At 42.0% G+C, this 14,573-nt stretch overlaps 1 protein-coding gene across 3 annotated transcripts in view; it reads right to left on the reverse strand.

The window, feature by feature from the left end:
* Window positions 1-14,573, reverse strand: part of PRKAG2 (protein kinase AMP-activated non-catalytic subunit gamma 2) — a 231,560-nt gene that overhangs the window by 169,572 nt on the left and 47,415 nt on the right. The window contains exon 1 of one of the 3 annotated variants that reach the window (XM_075082283.1): window positions 3,976-4,029. The exons of the other annotated variants lie outside the window; for them this stretch is intronic. Coding sequence (XP_074938384.1) covers window positions 3,976-4,014 — 39 coding nt within the window. The 5' untranslated portion in view covers window positions 4,015-4,029. Of the gene's footprint in view, window positions 1-3,975; window positions 4,030-14,573 lie in introns of those variants that run through there. 3 annotated transcript variants of the gene reach the window in all.

Below are 14,573 nucleotides of genomic sequence, written 5' to 3' on the forward strand. Positions count from 1 at the left end.
TCCTTTTTTTTCCCCCCCTCTTTTAGAAAACAAGCTGTCCAGACAAGGAATTGTACCTTACTACAGGCATGTCTACACGGCAATCACAAGCGTGGTTTACACCAGGTCGCCTTCACCCAGCTCCACACAGCACCGATAAAAGTGTAGCCATGACAACACACGGGTTAGCGTAGGCTGCAAAATCCCCGCGGGAGGCTAAGTAAATACTCCAGCAATTTAGCTCACTTCGAGCTCCTCGCTCCCACCGTTGTACAGCTGTCAGGACTCAGCCGGGCTAATTTAAGCCCAGCTTCAATCACGTCTTTGCTTGCAGTCTAGACACACTATAAGCATCCATACAATGAGTAGCACAATGAAGTCCTAAGCTCTGTTGGCATTTCTAAGTATTACTAAAATGTACATTTTCTTTACACAGCTTTGGCTGCTGTGGAGAAAACAGGGTTAACTCTTTGACAGGGGTAAGTGCCTGCTGGAGTGAAAATGAAGGAGCCGCTGTGTCCAACTGAAAGAATTAGAATTTAAATTTTAAGAAAACAGGCCAGCTGTAGGACCTCTGAGAAAAACATGTTTGTTAAGAGAATTGGCACGATCTAAAGGAAAATCCAAGGGATAGTATCTCTCGCGCTTCCAGGCCTCCGCACACCAAGCCCTGGCGACTTGTTAAGACCCTCTCAAGGGATATGCTTCAAAAAGCATCACAGCTCTGCTCAGAAAAAGGTGTTGGAAGACACCATTGACCATCTCTGGAAGAAAGATGGATAAAATGTTTACCCATCTGGAAAATCTTGTGATCAATGAGACAAATGGAAAAACACAACAAAGGGATTACTCACTCTCACTTGAAAGAACCATCACTGAAAATAAGTTTTCACAGTGGGTCCAGTTTGGAAATAATCCTCATATGGAAAGGGAAGGACAGAAATAACATGCACTGAGTTTTTTTCTAATTACTGTACATGCAACACAAAAATTTTAAGGCAGATATCTCCCCAAATAAGCTGCAGGCTTCTTTCAAGGGCTATGGCTTTCATGTGTGTCTACTATTTTTTTCCATGAATTGTTCCTAGTGTAGATATAATGCAGGAAAAAAAAAATGTTACTGATGAGCCATATTCAATTCTGGCTCCTTTAGTAAGAGTCTTCTGATTTTAACCATCTTATTCTTCATGTGCCCATTTAAGCATCACAGTTACAATGAATCTTTCTGAATATGCTGTGGAGAAAAGACAAGCAAACACGCGTTCAGGTAAATCCAATTGAAAACTTAAGCTCAATATCTACATACATACATTGCCAAAAGTAATTTCTGCCCTCTGCAATGGTTTTGAAACCCAGCAGACATTGGTGAGCAGGCAAATCTGCATTTGATTTGGCTGGCAGTTTGTGCATCAAAATGTGTCAAGAAGCTTTTGATCCTGCTCAGAGACTGTGGGAAATGTTTCCAAGTTAGCAGGATACCCTGGACACGGTGACAGATGGGCAGAGTACGAGCCCAGCGCGGGAGAGGCCATTTTATAACTGGCTGTTGCTCCAAGCCATGTGGCAGACAGTCCAAACCTATTCGTCACAAAAAAATAAAGCTCACACTGGAATTACCAAACCAAGGCACGGGGAGACCCTCTGCCTGCGGTTCACCCCAGTACGGACACCTGCCCTGCCAAGGAGCGTCACCAAAAACCTCCCACAAAAGAAACAAGCACCCAAGCAGGAAACAAAACTTAGCAAAAGACAATGAAGCCAATTTTTTTTTCTCAAGGTGAAATTAAATCAACAAGCAGGAAAATTTAATTCACAATAACATTTTTTAATTCTTGTTTTGCTTTTTATTTTTATAGAAAAATACTTTTTTTTCCTGACTACCAAAATGAAGTTCATGCAAGTAATACGACCCTAAACTATATTTATTATTTCTATTTCATCAAGAATGTTAATTTCACCTATATTTATTAAATAGCTGTACAACTATTAGTATGCATTTAAATCCAAGTTTTAGTCACATTTATTCTGAGTAATATTAGGAATGGAACTTGGACTTAGAACCCAAATCAGGCATTAAAAGTTGTTAAATACCCATTAGAAAAGTGTCTTCTACCTCAGAGGAAGATAAGTTTATCAAAATATGTATCAGTTCTAAAGGCAAAAGCATTAGCACCTACAGTGAGAAACAGAAACAGTGTCACGGGTGACTAAGTCCTCCCAGATGCAGATGTGCTACAGCTCATCTCACAGGGCATAATTTTCTTTACACACATAGAAAACATGCCCTCATAAAGAAGAATATATATGCTAAGTGTATATAATCATATACTGTGTGTATACAGACAAGATAACAAGCTCTCACAGTTTTTAAATTCCCATTTCTTTTAAATTTAAGATGATTAAATATTCCTTGGCTACAAATCAGCTCATCACTGGACCTGCTTGGGTGGCCAAACATGATGAAATGACAGGGATTTTCTCTTCCTGATGGAAAAACCAGTGGCTGTTTGCAGCCTGAAGCAAACTCTGGCTACAAGTGATTTGCACCTGCTCTGTGGTTTGCCTTTAAAGGGTTGCAAGAATATTGCTTTTAATTCTCCTAATTTCTTTTTGATGAGTGTCAGACATCCTAGTACAGATTGATGGGGTGGGTTTTGGGGGGGTGGGTTTTTGTGTTTATTTCAAACTGTAGCATCTTTCAAAATAAATAAATTCTTATCCCACTCCCAGTACCAAAAATGGACCAAACTGAAGTGCAACACTCCCCTTTTGCTGGGTTTCCCGCTGCCTCCCTTTGGATCCATGGTTGGCCTCATGTCAGCAGGATCCGTTTCGTCCTCCTGCCCGTTGTTCCCTCTTCCGACAGATGCTCCTGCCCCCCAGACTCCCAAATTCAGCAACTTCAAGTTTCTCTCACCTCCCAGGGCTGCTCGAAGTCACTGCAGCCTCTGCTTTCCAGCCTCTCCCAGACTCACGACTCTTCAGCCCATACGGGGGATAGAGCTGAGGGTGAAATCTCTTGCCCAAAGGCAGATACGCTAATGTCTCCTGTGGCCTTTAACAGCAGCTAAAACACAGTGACCAACAAGCAAAACACACAAGATGCTGGCAAAATACCCTGCATCTTGTACTAGAATAAATTTCAGTTGCTATTCACCAAACCCCTCCCATCACCCCACTAACGGAGCACCTTTAAACCCTTCAGGCTCCAGGTCTGATCCCAGGAAAGAGCCAGCCTCTTCGTTATTGGACATTCATTATCTCACAGGTCTATTAATTGCAGCGCAAATTGCAAGTGCTCAGCATTAAGTCTGGTAGCAGAAAGGGAAAAAGGCTTCATGGGTTCCTCTTGCATGTAATAAGCATCTTTATCCTGACAAATCTCAGCAAATATCGAATTAAAATCAATAAGTGAAAGAGGAGTTCCTGAAAACCTGTGATTTGGGGTTTGCAATGACTACCCATGACAATTAATTGCCCAGCGGTTCAGGCTGCTCTGAGATGAGCAGTATGAGAAACCAGGCATTGCAGGATGCAGAGACCAGATGGTTTTAGGCTGAAATTAAATAAACACCCCCCCAAAAGATAATGTCTCTTTCCAAAACACTAAGGAAAAGTTATGCCAGGGGGAAAAAAAAACCCAACAAAAAGAAAACCAAAACCCAAGCTACATTCTTTAACTAGATAAAAGAACATTTTGTTCAGCCTTGGATTATCTATTGTAATTAAATGCTCTAAAAACAGGACAACAGCCCTGTGCCAGCCCTGCATGCAAAAGAGACAAAACGCGATGAAAAAGACCAAAACACCCGAGAACCGAGCATTTCTTACACAGCCTGCAGAATGCCTGCCTCTTGGCAGAGTCCTGCAGTGCACTCAGGCTTCCACCTAAATGAATGCAAAACCTATTCCCCCTCCCAAGAGAAATAAATTTAAAAAAAAAAAAAAATCAAACCCAAAGAAACCCACAGACAATCAAGCCCCGTTCTGACTTACAGGTCTGAAAAATCCTGCAGTCTGGCTGGAAACGTCCATTGAAGAACTGCATTCAAAGCTTTTCCCTAAAGGCAAGCGCATTTGAACATCTCAGGCTCTGCTACTGAAGCCGATGCTGCAACAGATGGGGACCAGGGCTGGGTGTGTTCCTCCTTCCCATCGCGGCGCCGCGAGAGGATGGCAGGAGCGGTAGGTAATGCAGGAGAAGGCAGGCGGTGGTTTTCTCCCTTGCTGCAGGCTCCCTGCCAAAAATGCTTTAGGCATCACAGGATTCGATTACATGACTGCAGCAACCTGTCACATTAACTCTGATGGGGGCCAGCGATGCGCACGGACGGTACAAGCAGGTAATTAAGCACCGTATTGGGTGCATTAGCTAAATGTTGCGGGTACAGCAGGGAAGTTGGAGAGTTCAAATAACCACAGACGTTTTTAATGTGATCAGAAGAGAAAAAAGGTCCTGTTTTCAATAGCAGAAGTTTCAGATAACTGACACTGCGTCTGCACCGGTATCGAATACTTGGGAGAAGGCAGCACAGAGCAGCAGATGCATTTGCAACTGCTGGAGTATCTGCTGCACCGTAACAGCCCTATTCCCCGCTTAACCACAAGTCCACTTTGTAGCTGTACAAAAGTCACATTATTGCTCCGGGCTTAAGTTTTCCCATCTGCAGCATGAACAGAGGAAGACTTAATTGACTTTGTGATTTATTATAAAGACCTCACTGGGAAAACACAATGTCTGAGCACAACGTATAACATTACTGTCAAAGATAATAGGAGATATTTTGAAAGGATATTACATGAGCAAGCGGTAGCAGAGCAGTGCAAACTCTCCCAGTAGGAACTGAGGGACGGTGGGGATCTGAGTTTTCTTCTTCATCAAGAATTATTTGAAAAATCCCTTTTTATAAGCACATTCAGCTTTGCTTATTCCACCAAACCACCTTGCAGTGTCCTTTACTGGCGAAGAAATCACTCCCCAGACTGCGGACCATATCCTTGGCCAACACACTATCAAAGGCTGCCACAGATGAGGTCACCTCTGGTAGGAAAAAAGCTAATATGAAGGCAGAACGATCATCTCTGCAGCTTCCAATATTTTATCAAAAGGCATCAAAAAACTTGTACAATGAACTGACACCTCTCTGGAGAAACAGGTGGCCAGATCCTGAGCCATGAAGCATTGCCAATCCTTTCTTGGCCATTTTGAAACAACATTTGTGATGATGTATTGAAATACTTTTTAACATGGAGGGTTTGCTTTAATTAATGGCTACTGGTCACTAAAGCAGTAGAGTGAGGTGGGCTTGGCCTATGCATCACTCTCAGTCTAGTTATCCCATTCATTGCAGGACCCTGCACCCTTTGCAGCCGGATGCAACAAACACCACCCTTAATTCTATCTATCTAGATCAAATGATAAATGTCACTGAAGCCAGGCAGTACATTTTCTTCAGCAGCAACAGAGGTGAGGTCCAGATGATGCCCCTCGTGTGCCAGGTGGAGAGCATGTCCTAGGAGATGGCTGCTGCCCTCCCTTCCCTTGGCGTGCTGCGTGCTCTTCCATCTGATAAAACAAGTCCCTTCAGAGCAAAGAAGCCAAAAATGGTCCACATTTTTCACCCATGAAGGGTAGCTATTACTTGAACGATTTTAAGACAAGCTCAGTGGCAGCCTTTTTTAACAGAGAAATGAACAAATTTTTAGCATTTAGAAGGTTTTTCCCCAGCTAAATGAACGTTTTATGCATGCAGAATATACAAATAGTTTAGGAAAATAAACAAGCTTCCTCTTAAATTCTGTTTCAGGGGTACCAGAGAAACCAGTTAACCGGCTGGAGCAAGAAAACACATTTGCATCTCTCCTACTTTAGCTGTAGGAGAAAGGAAGGCATCTGTGCCTGACCTAGAGAGGGCAAAAGGGAAGATTGCGTTCATCTTGGAATAAAAGAGGTCCTCCTACAAGCCAGACTGCAAAGCAAGGTTCAGCTCAAATGCCTCCTTGTATTGCTAACTCAAAAAGATTATTCTGATTAGAGAGCAGATCAAATAAAAGGGGTATTAACAGCCAGAAAAATGTCCCATATCCCTAAATCATCCCTTTCAATTCACTCACAGGGCTCAGTTTGATATAGCCAATTTCAAGAATCACCCAGACTTACTAAGGTGGATTTTTAAAATTAATCTTCAAAACCGGTTCTGGTCTCAAAGTCAGATTTGGCACAAATTCTACCTCGAAAACATGCCTTTTCCTCCCCCACCTTTGGATAAGGAGTACGAAGCAGGAGAAACAGATTGCACAACTACATCTCAGATAAGCAGAACAGTTAGTTAATGGTTTAGATACCATTTCATAAATATTTGCTGAACTAGTTTTTGGATTCTGTCCAGTTTTTGACATCCATGAAAAACATTGAATAATTTGCCATTTTCTTTCACCCTTCTGGGATGAAAAATAGGCAGAGGCGGTTTATTGTTATAATTTCTTACCATTATTTAATGACTACTCACATTTATGTCGATGTATTCTGCCAAAGAAGCCCAAGCTATTCTTGAGTCTACAGGCCTGAGGTGTCAGAATCACGCTTATGTAAATATTTATGTATTCTTTATGAAATAATTGAAACCTCTCTTATGACTGAAATATTCCTAGGTCAAATACCTGGGCTCAGATGTGGATGGCTAGGCAACTAGTGAAGATTCGGCGAAAAAACAAACTGATTTCTGAAGAAATACCTCATTTCAAATTGGGATTTCAAGTGTATGTGCTCTGATTTGAGATTCTGAGGCCCAGGACTGAACTGCAGCGGCCTCGGTGACAAAAAGCAGCAGTGAATTAGTGTACAACATCTTGCACAAGATGGTGCAACATGTAAAATCACCCAAAAAAAATTTTTAAATTATATTTTCAACTGTACCTTGTTAACAAGTTCTAGGAGTCCATATGAAAAGGGATCAAAAATCCTAGCAGTTTCCTTATATATTAAGGACAATTGATAAGCTTCCAGAAAATGCTTTATATAATCAACTTTCCATGCAAATAGGTTTTTCAGATTTCCTAATTTTTTTTTTTCAGATTCTTAAGTCTCTGCATTTCATGCTCAGCAGTCATTATTCATTTTATAAATATGTGTCTTTAAAAAAATTTCATTTTGGAGCACTTCCAGATCACTCACATGTTTGGACTGACCATACGACTTTCACACTTTATCAGGCAGTAACACTGGGGAAGAACAAATCATCAAAACCCACTTGTGCCTTTGACAGTGAATCACACACTCACTTATGGTCCAAAGAACAAACTATGAGGAAAGCAGATTCATGATTATTTTCACCAGTGTAGAGCTACAAAATTACTTGTCCAGCTGAAACAGAGTCAGTGTTGTACCAGCTGTATCTTGTTTCTCCATTTGAAGAGTTTAACGATTCCAGTTTGCAAAAATTCGGAGCCAGACCCTCAATCAGCTTCAGATTCGGCTGCACACAATTCCTGCACAATTCCCCTGAGCTGTTCCAAAACACCAACTCTATTTAATCTTTTTGGTCCAAGTACAAGCATAAAGTATCATAAATTTCAAACTGTCAGTACAGCAACCTTCCACAATTTCCCAGCGGAGACTGAAAATGCCTGCCTATTGGTTGGTGTTATTTATATTCTATAATTTTCCACAAAGATTTGGTGGTTTTGTAAATACTACATAAATTAGATGATTTCATGGGGCCTGTTTCCATTATAGTTTCCCTGTTCTTACTAAGCAAGCAGTGTCATGAAATCAATGGAGCTACTGTCTGTGAAGACACCACTTAAAAACATGGCAGCATATAGTGATTACCGAAGCACATGGTGAGCCAGAGCCCTGCGTGGCAGGACAGGGCATTTGTTCAATGTGTAATTAAGAAAGACTTTTCATATTTTTACAAGGAACGCAGGCATGGTGTTCATGGTTGCCCTATCCTTGCTCCAAATGAGCACATGGAGCAGCAACCAAAAGCAATACACAATACAGATGTGCACCACAGCAGCCTGCAGCCAAGAAGCCAATGCACTTCAGAGATGCCTGGGTGAGAGAAGCAACTCCTTGAAGGGCAGGAAAAGTGACAGTAGTGGTTGGAAGACCATCAGAGCCCAAGGCAAGAGAAAACTCCTGAACTGCACCATGAACTACACCAGCTCTTAGTAGGGCATCCAAAATCAGCACCTCAAGAGTTGATGTTTGCCAAAGGACAGTGGTGATCTGCAAGGGTTGGAGAGGGGGGGTACAAGAGAAAAAAATATTAAGCCCCAAGAATAAGAGGTAGGGATGAACTGTGGAGTCCATCCCCCCAAATCAGGCAAAACTGGAAATCAGGGTGGCCAAGATAGAACAAAAATGCTAAGAGAGATGAGTGGAGACAAATAACCCATGAAAACAGAAACCCAGTTTATTCCTTTCTTCATCTCAAACAGTCACAGTTTTTTCTTTGCAATTTTTCAGCATGATCTACCAAGCAATGAACCAAATAGCTGGGATTCCTGACTCACTGTTGACAAGCCAGAAGGAGAGCATCCATGTGAGAAACACCAAACCCCAGTGAGTAAGTGCTCATCTCTCCCAGGGGAGGGAGCAACCTGCAAGCCTCTGCAATAAAGGTGGATCACACTGTGCCAGAGATGCCTCAGCCAGCTCGGGTACCAAAACCAGGAGAGCTACATGCTTAAATTAATACATTCAGTTCTTCAGCAGGACTAAAGCAGAGGGGATTTTTCATATATACCCAAATGCAAATGATACTGAAATCGTTAGGTGTTCATACAATGACAGTATTTCAGGCTGCACAACAGCAGCCTTGTGCTGTCCTCCGTGCTGACCCTTCCCACCACCTTTCCTACCTTGTCCCCCTGTCTACAGCTACACAGATGGGTGGACACAGCCTTTTTCCTGTATCACAGTGGGGAGTAGAAGGCTGGAGGCACTCCTGAAGAGGTGCCAGCACAAAGCTGTGCTGTGTCTGGGGTCAGTGGAGGTCTCTGAGCAACAGGGAAGAATTATGAGAGCTGGGCTGGGACACAGCATCAAAGAACTCATGGAGTGAAGGACTGACACTTTGGACTGTAATCCTCTATGATGGGGCTGAAGTCCCTCAGGTATGTCCTGATCTCCATGAAAGAATAAACCAGAGAGCAAAATTAATGTCAGAGACTTGGTGGTCCTTTATTCAGTCTTGCACAAGGCATTCGGAGGGGCTGTGACACTGGTATCAGTGATGCTCTGGGAGGTTTTGAATCAGAAGTGTGCAAAACTCAAGAGCAGCAATTGGTGGCTCAGTATGACCTGAATTACACCCTGTGGACCAGCTCAGAGAGTCCAGCGCTCTCCTTCTCTAAAAAAGGCACTGAATTTTAAAAGTCCTGAAAGAGAGGAGATGGGTCTTACCCTGATTCTAGCATACCCCTTATGGGGTTGGGCGAAAAACACCCTTGTGGGACAGAAATAGTCTCACAAGACAACAAAGAAGGATGATACTGCAGTATCTAGAAATGGGAGAAAGCCACATGGGAGTAGGAACTGGCGGGTTAAGAGTAAGAGTTCTAACCACAGGCTTCAGTGTAAAATCCTTGTATATCTGTGTGCATACCCAAGGCTCTGTATTAGAATCTATGAAAACATCTGCAATATCACTTTCCACCTTCACTGGTCCCAGAGTGGGACCTCTAAGGACCAGCACGTCCATGACGACACGGCAACAGGAGTATGGATGAACAGAGATGCCTCAGCTCTGCTGCTGCCTCCGTGATCCCTCTGCCTTGGGGCTGCTTCATGCTCCCTCCCTGGGCAATGTGCACTGCTCTTGGGGCTGAGGCAGCAAGGGCAATGGGGGAGTCAGTTCCAAAAAAGCCAGGGGAATGGGGCGGAACAATGAGGCAGCAAGGAGAAAAAGGTAATTGCAATTAGCTCCACATAAAACTAGCCACGCCTGAACTGTCTATAGTATTTTAAGCTCGGCTTAGTGTTTGTGGCTGAGTACATATAACGCTACAGCACATCTGCAGCTCTCTGGAGAACCCTAATTATTTACCCAAAAGAAAACTTCCCACTACAATAACACCACAGCACGAGTCTCCGGGAATTAAGATGCTCTTGCATGCTGCACAGCATGTTTTATTTTCTTTGAACCTCATGACTACTTGTCACTCATCTTAGGACTCAGTCATGCTGGATGTTGAGTTATTTCATTTAAGTTGTCCCCGTGACTCCAGGGCACAGGTAAATTACCCACATACTCACACCTTTGCACAGCCTGGCTAGGGACGGTATGTTCTTCATGTTGGGGAGTCTGGGTTTTCTAAAGCACTATGTGCACGTAGCAACTTTGCTGTACGCAGGTTTAAAGTATGCAATAAATAGTAACCATTAACTCTGAATTGAAGCAAGAGCCCACCTAGAAAAGGATAAAGTGGCTGCCTACATACAGTAATGAGCAGTTAAAATGTCATCAAAAGTTTAGAAGCTGAAGTACAAAGATCTCTGCTGGTATTAACTGGCTCTTGAAAAAAAAAACAGAGGTAACAGCACCCCACAGCATTTAAAGTAGGTCAGCATTGCCAGAAAAGAAATACTTTTTTAGTAACTAGATTGTGATGCAAAAACCTGACACAGAGTCACAAAATCACCATAAAGAATGCAGTAAATATATCTGTCAGCTTAATGAAAATGAAGTAAACCAGTTGATCCACTCATTTTAATTTAGAGACATGCAGCATTTTGGGGCCGAATGTAATGGGTATGAGTGACATGGACATTTGTAGAGTGGCATGAACAGTTTAAGAATAGTTACATCCAGAATATTATGCTAGTTCCTATCGGAAAGAGCAGTCAGACTTTTAGACTGTAACTGCAGATGATCACAGGGATTTTTGGAATACAGACGGACCATTTACCTGAGAGCCAGGCCATTTCATCTGCTGCCACAACACCTGTGGGTTGCCCAGCGCTCAGGGGAGGATGCTCCAGCATGGGCTGGGGCTGCCGGCAGAGCAGCCACGCGGGAAAGGGCTGGTGGTCGGGGCACCCGGCTCCCCTCCACTGATGCTGGAGCTCAGGGACCTCTCATCAGAGCCACATTCCCTCCCCAGAAGGATGCAAGGTGCTTGGAGGCAAAGCTCCACTCTTTTATTGTGGTGTCCACTAGCACAGTGGAAGCCATGTGGTAATGAGCTCTGAAATAGATGCCTTTTATGATAAAAGTTCAGTGTTTATTTAACAGGCAGAATCTTGCAAATAGCAATTCTGGAAATAGGATGCACCTGGTGAGTGTGCACTTATTTTCAGATTAAATGTTTGATTTCCACCACAGGGACTTATTTGAAAAAAAAAAAACAAACAACAAAAAAACAACCAACCAATAGACAAGAGCACACACAGAGTTTAGGTTTTACTTCCTAATTTGGCTATGTCAATAATTTAAAAGAAAGAAGAGTGTACTCTTGAAGTCTCTGACCACAGGCAACAGCACTTTAAATACATCCTATAAACAAAATATGCCTAGACAAAAGTGAACACAATTTGATTTTAAAGAACCCAACAGAAAAACAACCAACAAAATTTTAAAAAAATAAACACAAGTACAAATGATCATTGAAGAAGAAAAGCTTATTTCCTTAGTATTCTGTTTTTGTTTTGGCTTGGTTTTTGTTTGGCTTTGTTTTGGGTTGTTTTTTTACTTAAGATAACACAGCATTGCACCAAGGCAATCACTAAGGCATATATAAAAAAGGTTTTTTTCACTCAAAAGGTTCATGAAATAACTTTAAAGGGGAAGCCTTTTAAAGGCTGTAACCTTTACACCCTACAAAGAAAAGGGTATAAACTGTCACTGGATTCACCTTACTCATACCCTGATTTTGATCAATAGGAGTAATAGTGTGTGTGAATACAAATACCTATCTGAAAATATACACATATAGATACAGATGCATATGTAAAAGCTAGTGTTGCACGTGAATATTTTTAGGTCTTCCCTCCTCCCATGGTCCGTACTCCCTGTTACATCTATATTTTAAGTGATGAAAGATGGCTTTGTGGTTGAGGCTGGCAGGGTATCCATATTCTGTTCCCAGCCACCTCTTGGATAAACTCCATCAAGCCCTGAAAGCTGATGGGTCTCTCCTCTCAATCAAATCTTGGCTAGGTTTGTTTAAGAAGAGTTCAATTTTATTTTTTTTAACATACCTTGAGCATTTTCATAAAACCAGGGAAAAAAAGAACTATTTTTTAAAAATCTTTGTACATTTGACACAGTATTGGCCTAAACCCACGAATAAAATAGCAGCGACAGCTACAACCCACACAGAAAGCATCACTTGTTTGATTGTGCACACTGAAGTCCTTTTCCACAGGCACCCAGGCTTCTAGACATGCCTCAAATACCCCACTCTCACCTGGGGACAGCACTGCAAGCCCCAAACCTGCTGCGTTCAGCAAACTGGCCCGATGCGCCATCTGTGCACTGGCAGGGCTCAATTCAATAAACGTTACTAAATTCCTCTCCCAGTTCAAACCTTGTCCTCCTACCTAAGGAAGGGGCATACCATGTTATTAATAATTGTACTGTCAGTGTCTTCCAAGGGAGCTGAGCCACTGTATGAAGAAGAAAACACAACATTAAAACCTTTCAAATTAGCAGGGGCACAGAGGCTGGCAGGGTACCAGCAGCATTTCCAATCCACTGGTTTCATAGCCTGGCTGTCTAAGTTGACACTTTTGCCTTCGAAATCCCCTTCTAACATTCGTGTTCATTATTTATTATTTTCTGCACCAAATACGGGACACCTCTACCAGTCTATGTGAACTGGCAAATAACCTACTAACATTACCACATCATCTGGCCCTCTCATTTTCTGCTCACAAGGATTTCTGTCTTTCAGGCTTTCACCATTTCCAGTTTACTACTCAACAGCCACTTCTCATTATCAACAGACACAATCCAGTCCACCTACTTAATTGAAGATTCCTGGCACTTACTTTAATTCTCCCAGGATAGCACTTACGATTACAAGGTGTGCTAATATGAAAATCCCACCAAGAACATTTTCATTGGCATTGTTAGGTTGTAGCCATCTGAGATTAATTTCCATCTGCACCTCACTTCAGGGAAATCAAGCAGTACAGCTGAAGAACCAGCCCTGAAGAAAGCCAGAAGTAAGCAGAGATGTCCCACTTTCATATCTATCATCACTTCTAACAAAACCAACCCCTATACTTATGCTGCAAAAATACTGAAGGCTGCAATCAGAATACTAAATTACGTTATATCAATTTTAAAAAGTAACCAATTTGATCCAACATTACCCCAGTCAAAGAATAGTCCAAGTTGGAAGGGACCTCAATAGATCATCTGGTCCAACCTTTTCTGGGAATGGGAGCCTAGATGAGATTACCTCGCACCCTATCCAGTCGCAACTAGAAAACATCCTGGCAAGACCATTTCCAAACCTCAAAATACCACTTTGTTATATCACATCTATTTTAATCACTATGTTACAGTGCTGTTTGGATAACATGTGTCTAAAAGCTTGCCGAGCTTACAGAAATCACCCCGCAAGTGCCCAACCGCTTCCCTCCAGCTGTCAGCACTAGATTAGCTTCTGAACAGGAACAAGTCCCATAAACAGCAGGATCATCTGTTTTGAAGGTCGGAGACTGAAATCTTGTTTCTTGGGCAACATTCAGTAATTTAAAGCACATTCTTATATGTTTGATAAAATGTCTTTTCCTTCCTTTTCTAGTATTTATGAGTCTATACATGTTTTCCAACTGCAGCAGGCAGCTGGTGGTGGATGCGGGTCCCAGTCCCAGTCTCTAAGCTGACTACCTGCATGACTGGGGAAAAGTGTGCTTCAGTCTGGGCATCTTATTTTCTTCCACTGATTTATCAGCAAAAATCACTTTTCTACACCAGGCTGTGCAGCCCCGTTTGCAAAATGCAGGAGTATCAATTTAGAACAAGGCAGAATGCCACAATTATTCTTTATTTGTATTTATCATGAAAAAGGAAAAAACATTAATGGTCATTCTCACAACTTTTCTGTATATCGGATCTTTTTCCTCACCTCTCTCATTTCTCCCCTCCTGGCTGTTCTTTCCTGCTTCTTTAAACTATACGCTATTCGGCTATACTGCCTTTTTACAGAATATTATACAGTAAAAAGTGTCATTTAGTGTGATTATGATATAAAGATAATAATATGGCATTAAATAAGCAGCATCAAAAACCCTGAAGAAGCATTTGGTCAGGACACTAGGAATAAATGTAACAAACAGCACCTTTGGATCTTGATCAACAAACAGCTAGTGGTTGAGGGCTATGCAAACCACTCCAGAAAGTCTTTCAACCTTGCCCTTGCTGTTGGACACCTCTGCAGTGCTCCTGCCAAAGATAATTCTCCCCTACAGTTCATTACCATATTCTGAAGAAAGAATTTTATTTACTTTAGAATATGTTAATTACTACACATATGTATTATTAGCAGCACTTTTTTCAAGAATGCACAAGGTGTCAGCGATTTTGGAAGAAAAAAAAAAAAAAAGAAGAGGAATCACAGCTACGAAATACTCC

This window comes from Phalacrocorax aristotelis, chromosome 2 (genome assembly GCF_949628215.1).
Source record: "Phalacrocorax aristotelis chromosome 2, bGulAri2.1, whole genome shotgun sequence".
Lineage (NCBI taxonomy): Eukaryota > Metazoa > Chordata > Aves > Suliformes > Phalacrocoracidae > Phalacrocorax > Phalacrocorax aristotelis.